Source organism: Triticum urartu, unplaced genomic scaffold (genome assembly GCF_003073215.2).
Source record: "Triticum urartu cultivar G1812 unplaced genomic scaffold, Tu2.1 TuUngrouped_contig_6359, whole genome shotgun sequence".
Taxonomy (NCBI): Eukaryota; Viridiplantae; Streptophyta; class Magnoliopsida; order Poales; family Poaceae; genus Triticum; species Triticum urartu.
In genome coordinates this window covers 1-7,305 of record NW_024117115.1, presented here as the reverse complement: position 1 = coordinate 7,305, position 7,305 = coordinate 1, and the positions used below count along the sequence as shown (strand labels likewise).

Here is a 7,305-nt window from a genome sequence, read left to right as displayed (position 1 = left end):
GCGCCCCGTGGGGCCGTGGATTTCCTTTCCTTTCCCCTCCTCGCCTCTCCTCCCCTCCTCTCCTCTCGCCGTCCGTCGCCGTCGCCGTTTACCGTTTCCGCGAGCTCGCGGGCGGGCTGGCTGGCCGGCCCATTAGCACCTACGCGGGCCTTCTCTCGGCCTATTCGAACCGAAACGACGGCACTCCGACTCCGAGCGGAGCATCTTCTTCCCGGACCTGTCCCTGCTCGCTGTCCGCTTTCGCTGTTCCTACCACGGCGAACGCTGCTGGAGATGAGCCCTAAATCTGCAACGGAAATCCCCCCCTTGCCGCCCGCCATTATCGGAAGGAAGCGGGAAGGGGACCAAACCACCGGTCTCCTCTTCTTCCCGCAGGTAAGCGTGAGCTTCGTTCCCCAAATCCTCCACGCCTAAACCTACAGTGTTCGACTGGGATCCGGCCGCCGATCGGATCCCCTGCGCTTTTACCGGTTTCTTCTTCCCTCCGTGCTGCATGCACTTCCTTCTTGTATGCATTGTCTGCAGTTAGTTATTCTGCGATCTGCGGAATGGGGTTTTGTTGCCCAGGGGTCCGCATCCCGTTTGTTGCTGTGCGGTGTGTGCCCGGCAAATCCCCGCGGGTTTCTGCTCGGATCTTTCATCCTAGGGCGATTTTAGTCGCATGCAGTTCCAGTGGCAGCTTTGTTTGGTGCGGAGATATGATTCTGGTGCGCTCCAGAGATACTACACTGAAACAGAATTTTGTTTCAGTGTTGTGTGCTCGATACCAAGCGTTCTTCCAGTCTAAATGGTCAGAATCCTGAGCTCATCTTCCATCTTGCCATGGTTGGAACAGTATCCATGAATCGTCATGCGGTATATACAGTCCACATACCTGGTGATGAATTGGGGTTCACTAAATTTGTTCAGCGCCATTGGGTTTCTATTGCTAGATTGCAGGGTGCAGTTGCCATGATGTTTCAGTGTAGGTTATGTGCATGAATCACCTGCTCATTGCTCTCTGGATTTTTATGGTAGTTATATTGATAGGATGACTGTTGATGCATATGATATAAGCCTTCTTGAATCTTCAGGTAATCAGCCAGATGAAGAACCAGAAAATGGCGAATAGATCGTCACGCGACAACAACAAGGTGTTCGCCAGTTTGACTCGCAAAGATGATTCAGATATTGATCCGTCTTACAAGATTTTCTTGGAAAATCTAATTGAAGATGGAAGTGCGTATGTGTTTCATATGCCAAATGGGGACCATGGCTTGCCTGCTTCCATCAGGTATGAAGAGGATGTTATGCCATATGGAGCCGCAAATGCCAGAGACGGCACAAATGTCCCCAAAAAATTGCCACACACAAGTCGGGGTGGTCCGAACGTCGACCGACTAGATCAAACATCAGGCAGCGCTGTCAATGTAAATGCGGGCCATTCCTTTCTCCCAAGGACATCGTCTGTGAAGAAGAACACCTCAGATGTTGATGAATCTTACGCAGAATTTCTGAGCCTCATGAAGATCAAGGATGGTTTCATGGTTCTTGAGCTGGAACCAGGTGTTACTGTGGTATATGAGCAAGAGGAGGAGACACCCCCTGGATATGATGAATTGAGAACTGTGGTTATGTCTGAACGTGGAATTGACAGGCCTGCTCCAGACAATTTGCATGGTCGGGATTCAATCTGCACAGATGAGCATGGAGTTGTACCTTGTACTGAATCTTCTGATTTTGAGGTGAGTTCTACTTCAGTTCAGTTTTGTGGGTTATCTATTTAATTATTCTGTTTTTATTCCATAATTTGGTTTTTGCGGCAGGCATGTGAAGATTGTGAAGAAGAACCGCTTTCTCTTAGTTGTGGTGCTCCTTCTACATTTGATGAAAAACTTGATTCTGTTTTAAGTCAGCCATATGACCAAAATGAATACGAAGAGCTTATGAGAAAAGCCACTGACCAGAAGCCTGTGAGCAGACAAAGACAATTGCGAAGTGGATCCAAACGCTATCCCACAGGATTCGTTGGACTGTCGTATCTTGATCACTACCCAGGTGGTTACTATATTGTCTATGGGCAACCTTTTTAGCCTGATAGGGTTATTCCGTTGTTGCGCCTTTCTTGTGGTTGTAGTCTAAGAGCTTCATTTTGAACCTTGATTTCAGTGAGGTGTTGATAAGCATTTCTCAAACTTCCGTTTAAAAATATAAAAATATAAGCATTTCTTAAACTGTGCATTTTCTGGTCTGGTACAAATTGTAACTGATTTATGCTCCTAGCCATGTTCAAATGTTTTCTTCCAAATGGATCACTGAACTCTATTAAAAGTCATGAATTTAATCTGTTCATCACCATTTCGTATGTAAGCAAAATTATTTATAACATGTACAGTATCATAGAACAAAGAATCTTGATATTTAAGTGGCTTGGGTTAGCTAGCTGTTGCTGCTTTATTGTGCCCAGTGAGCTTTCCTCTATAAACAGTCATTTGAAACCTTGGATGCATGATGCCTAGTTTTCACTATTGCTCTGCCTTGCTTTGAAACAAAGTAACTATAGCATTTCCATCAACGTTGTGGTCAAAGATTCTCATGGTGCCTGTAGCAGTTTCGAAGGCTGTACTTTCGTGCCGCAACATAAATTAGTATTTTATGAATACTTGGCATTAGATGGATTTGTCAATTGCATTAATATCGTGCTTTGCTACCAAAACTGATGCAGATCTGGCCAAGCAAATCGACACTGCTGACACTAATGAGAGACGACTGAACCTCCTGCGAAAATTCTTCTTCTGGCTGGAGGTGATCTTTGTTCACCATCCTAGTTATTCTTCTTTTCTGTCAGTAGTAATGATATCATATAGTGGAAGTCAGAATCAGTGATTTCTAAATGGTCTGAAGTTAATGGTTTTGCCCGGCTGAGCGAAGGTTTATAGTGGAAGCTCCTTAAGTAGGGAGATACTTCTCCATCCCAAAATTCTTGTCTTAGATTTGTCTAAATACGGATGTATCAAGTCACGTTTTAGTATTAGATACATCCGTATCTAGACTAATCTAAGACAAGAATTTTGGGACGGAGGGAGTACATTGGAAAAATACAACTACTTATGTAACATTTAAGTAGAGAAAAACAAAAATTGCTCTTCTCCTGTGTTTGGCCATGCTAAAAACACTACATTGTTACCCAAACTAAACCCGTGTTTGTTCGCATTGTCTGCAGAACTTATGCCATGATGGAGCACACATGCCATGGATCCCCAAGGCGCTGGCCTGCAATCCCATCGCACCAGATGACTAACCGAGAACCGGAACAGACACGGTTGTCCAATATGCTGCGAGACTGGAGGAAAAACAGGCAGGGTGCAGGTCGATGCAGCAACTCCTCGATCGGCAGCTATGTAAATATGTCAACCATGTACTTTTGTTGTGCGGCCGCATGTAAGTAGCCTCGTATGTGCTGCTTTGGGTTTGTGATTTAGCCAGATCTGTGTGTGATCTTCGGTGTTCTCTATGGTGCTATGGACGTTTGTTTCTTAGCAGTTTCTTCATTGAGTGTTGATGCTCCATGCATGCAGATGGGCGCTAGGCCAACTGAATGGAGATGATTTGTTGTAGGTCGGTTTGCGGTGAAGCATCAGATTATTTTTCTTCTTTTGTTAGGGGGAGCATCACACTATCTTGCGGTACTTGCTCTTATGGGGAAGATGGGTTGTGACGAAAGGAAGGAAATCAATGGCCAAGGTTGCTGAGGGCCTGAGGCGACTGTCGGGCCACTGTGGGCGTGTTTGGTTGCCTGCATGCAGATCAACCAGGCCCGCGCGGGATATGTGTAGCCTGTTTGGTTAGTTGGGCTGCATGCGATTTATAGATTGTACGGACCTTAAAGCAGGCCTGAGCCTGGCCCGGCAGAATCGTGAGCCTGGCTCGGCGCGGCCACGCGTGCGAGGGGTTGCACGCCTCGGGCAGCGGGAGACGGAAGGGACATCTCATAACTCCCCCCCCCCCTCACTCTCCTGTCACCGCCTTACCCGCATTGTTCCCACCGCTCCTCTTTGACTCATCGCCCCTCCCTCTCCTCTCCTCTGATGGCTTCACCTAGCCCACTGACGCGTCGTTCTCTGACCCCCGTCGACCAGCACATCGCCAGGATCCAAGAGCGTTGGGTGGCCGGGCTCCAGAACTCGGGCAAGGACCTGGCGTCGGTGCTGTGAACGTCGTCCCCCATCTGCTGCTGGCCACCACGAGGGCCGGCCAATGCGGTACCGGTCGTTCTTGCTCCGCCGCCGTTGCCGGACCTCGTGGTCGTGGGCTCGGTGCCGGCTCCGTCCACGGAGTCGCCGCTTCTTGGGACCCCATTGGGCAGGGGGGTTTTCTTGACCCTCGTCCAAGGGTTTTCTCCTGTCGGCGCGTCGTCCTCCTCGACCTCCGGCGTGGCCATGAGCACGGGGCCGATGCCGCCGGCCGTCGCCAGGGCCGACTCCTCCTCTACTCCGCCACCTCTCTCCTTCCCGCGGGGTTTCACCCCGGCCTCGGTTTGCTGCGACTGCGCAAGCTCCGATGAGTCATAGAATCCCCAATGCTTGCTCGTAGATGTAGATGTTGGGGAACGCAGTAATTTCAAAAAAATTCCTACGCACACGCAAGATCTATCTATGTGATGCATAGCAACGAGAGGGGAAGAGTGTTGTCCACGTGCCCTCGTAGACCGTAAGCGGAAGCATTATGACAACGCGGTTGATGTAGTCGTATGTCTTCACGATCCGACCGATCCTAGCACCGAAGGTAGGGCACCTCCACGATCTGCACACGTTCAGCTCGGTGATGTCCCGCGAACTCTAGATCCAGCTGAGTGTCGAGGGAGAGTTTCGTCAGCACGACGGCGCGATGACGGTGATGATGAAGCTACCGGCGCAGGGCTTCACCTAAGCACTGCAACGATATGACTGAGGTGGAAATCTGTGGAGGGGGACACCGCACACGGCTAAACAATCAACTTGTGTGTCTATGGGGTGCCCCCCTCTCCCGTATATAAAGGAGTGGAGGAGGGGGAGGGTCGGCCCCTCTATGGCGCGCCCAAGGGGAGTCCTACTCCCAGGAGAGGAAGGAAGGGGGAGAGAGGGGGAAGGAAAGGGGGGCGCCCCCTCCTAGGATCCCTTCTCCTCTCTCCCACTATGGCCCAATAAGGCTCATATACTTCCTGGGGGGTTCCGGTAACCTCCCGGTACTCCGGTATATGCCTGAACTCACCCAGAACCATTCTGATGTCCAAACATAGGCTTCCAATATATCGATCTTTATGTCTCGACCATTCCGAGACTCCTCGTCATGCCCGTGATCATATCCGGGACTCTGAAATACCTTCGGTACATTAAAACACATAAACTCATAATACCGATCGTCACTGAACGTTAAGCGTGCGGACCCTACGGGTTCGAGAACTATGTAGACATGACCGAGACTTATCTCTGGTCAATAACCAATAGCGGAACCTGGATGCTCATATTGGTTCCTACATATTCTAAGAAGATCTTTATCGGTCAAACTGCATAACAACATACGTTGTTCCCTTTGTCATCGGTATGTTACTTGCCCGAGATTCGATCGTCAGTATCTCAATACCTAGTTCAATCTCGTTACCGGCAAGTCTCTTTACTCGTTCTGTAATGCAACATCCCGTAACTAACTCATTAGTCACATTGTTTGCAAGGCTTATAGTGATGTGCATTACCAAGGGGGCCCAGAGATACCTCTCTGATACACGGAGTGACAAATCTTACTCTCGATCTATGCCAACTCAACAAACACCATCGGAGACACCTGTAGAGCATTTTTATAGTCACCCAGTTATGTTTTGACGTTTGATAGCACACTAAGTGTTCCTCTGGTATTCGGGAGTTGCATAATCTCATAGTCATAGGAACATGTATAAGTTATGGAGAAAGCAAAAGCGGTAAACTAAATGATCATCGTGTTAAGCTAACGGATGGGTCAAGTCAATCACATCATTCTCTAATGATGTGATCCCGTTTATCAAATGACAACTCTTTGTCCATGGCTAGGAAACTTAACCATCTTTGATCAACGAGCTAGTCAAGTAGAGGCATACTAGTGACACTCTGTTTGTCTATGTATTCACACATGTACTAAGTTTCCGGTTAATACAATTCTAGCATGAATAATAAACATTTATCATGAAATAAGGAAATATAAATAACAACTTTATTATTGCCTCTAGGGCATATTTCCTTCAGTCTCCCACTTGCACTAGAGTCAATAATCTAGATTACATTGTAATGATTCTAACACCCATGGAGTCTTGGTGCTGATCATGTTTTGCTCGTGAGAGAGGCTTAGTCAACGGTGTAAGGGCATATTTATCTCTAAGGTGTTTTGGTGATTGATGACAATGTGTTTGCAGACTAATCGTGTGCCTTGAGTATCCCAGACATTTCATCGCTAGGCACAAGACGGTTGGGTGCCCCTCGAAGACTGTTGAAGACGGCGTCTTTTCTACATTTCTTTTTGGTGGATTTGAGTCGTAGGAAAGCCGTACTATTAAGAGGGGGTCCGCGTCGGAAAGGTTTGGGTGGAATCATCACGTACACATCTCCTTCTTGTCCCCTCCTTTTCCCTTGGAGCTTCCTCCGCTTTCTCGCCTCCCTGGTTCTGGCTGCTGAGTTGGGTCGCGGTAGTACTGCTCCCAGGAGAGCGGTAGTACCGTAGGCACCAGCGGTAGTACCGTGCGGTGGCGCGGTAGTACCGCAGGTGCCCACGGTAGTACCGCTCCCCTGGAGCTGCACTACCGCTGCCCACCAGGCTAGTACCGCTCCTTCGCGGTAGTAGGGGCGGATGTAATTTTTTACATCCGCACCTACCGCGGTAGTACCGCTTTCGCTCCGTGGTAGTACCGCGCTATGTTGTTAGGCAGTAGTATCGCCCCTCGGCAGTACTACTGTGTCGGGTTTTTGCTTCTTCCGTTTCTTTGCGGAAGTAGGCACGGTTGTTTCCTCCCCCTGGCTAGGGGATTTCTGCCTTGCGGTAGTACCGCGCTCGCGGAAGTACCGCCCTCAGCTCCTGCGCGTCAGATCTGACCTTGTTGTCGCTGGGGTTGCGGCAGTACCGCGGGCCTGTACGGTAGTACCGCATGATAGTGCGGTAGTACCGCTTGGAAGCAAGCGGTAGTACCGCGCGGCCCTGCGGTAGTACCGCGCGGCCCTGCGGTAGTACCGCTGGCCTGGAGCGGTAGTACCGCTGGTCGCGGGCTGGTAGGTGGGTAACGGTTGGATCTTTGTCCTACACTATATAAGGGGTCCCCTTCTTCCC

The 7,305-nt window shown here is 49.3% G+C and overlaps 1 protein-coding gene across 1 annotated transcript; it reads left to right on the top strand.

The window, feature by feature from the left end:
• Nucleotides 1-294: 294 nt before the first annotated feature.
• Nucleotides 295-3,518, top strand: LOC125530490. The gene is made up of 5 exons (XM_048694883.1): nucleotides 295-375; nucleotides 1,074-1,724; nucleotides 1,806-2,037; nucleotides 2,705-2,784; nucleotides 3,203-3,518. The coding sequence occupies exons 2-5, from the start codon at nucleotides 1,086-1,088 to the stop codon at nucleotides 3,278-3,280; spliced, it is 1,029 nt and encodes a 342-aa protein (XP_048550840.1). The 5' UTR covers nucleotides 295-375; nucleotides 1,074-1,085; the 3' UTR covers nucleotides 3,281-3,518.
• Nucleotides 3,519-7,305: the final 3,787 nt, after the last annotated feature.

Excerpts from the sequence above, each read along its gene's own strand:
- LOC125530490 (XM_048694883.1), top strand. The coding sequence starts at position 1,086 with ATGAAGAACCAGAAAATGGCGAATAGATCGTCACGCGACAACAACAAG. Across the intron at positions 1,725-1,805 it reads CTGAATCTTCTGATTTTGAG|GCATGTGAAGATTGTGAAGA; the intron begins GTGAGTTCTACT and ends TTTTTGCGGCAG. Across the intron at positions 2,785-3,202 it reads AATTCTTCTTCTGGCTGGAG|AACTTATGCCATGATGGAGC; the intron begins GTGATCTTTGTT and ends CATTGTCTGCAG.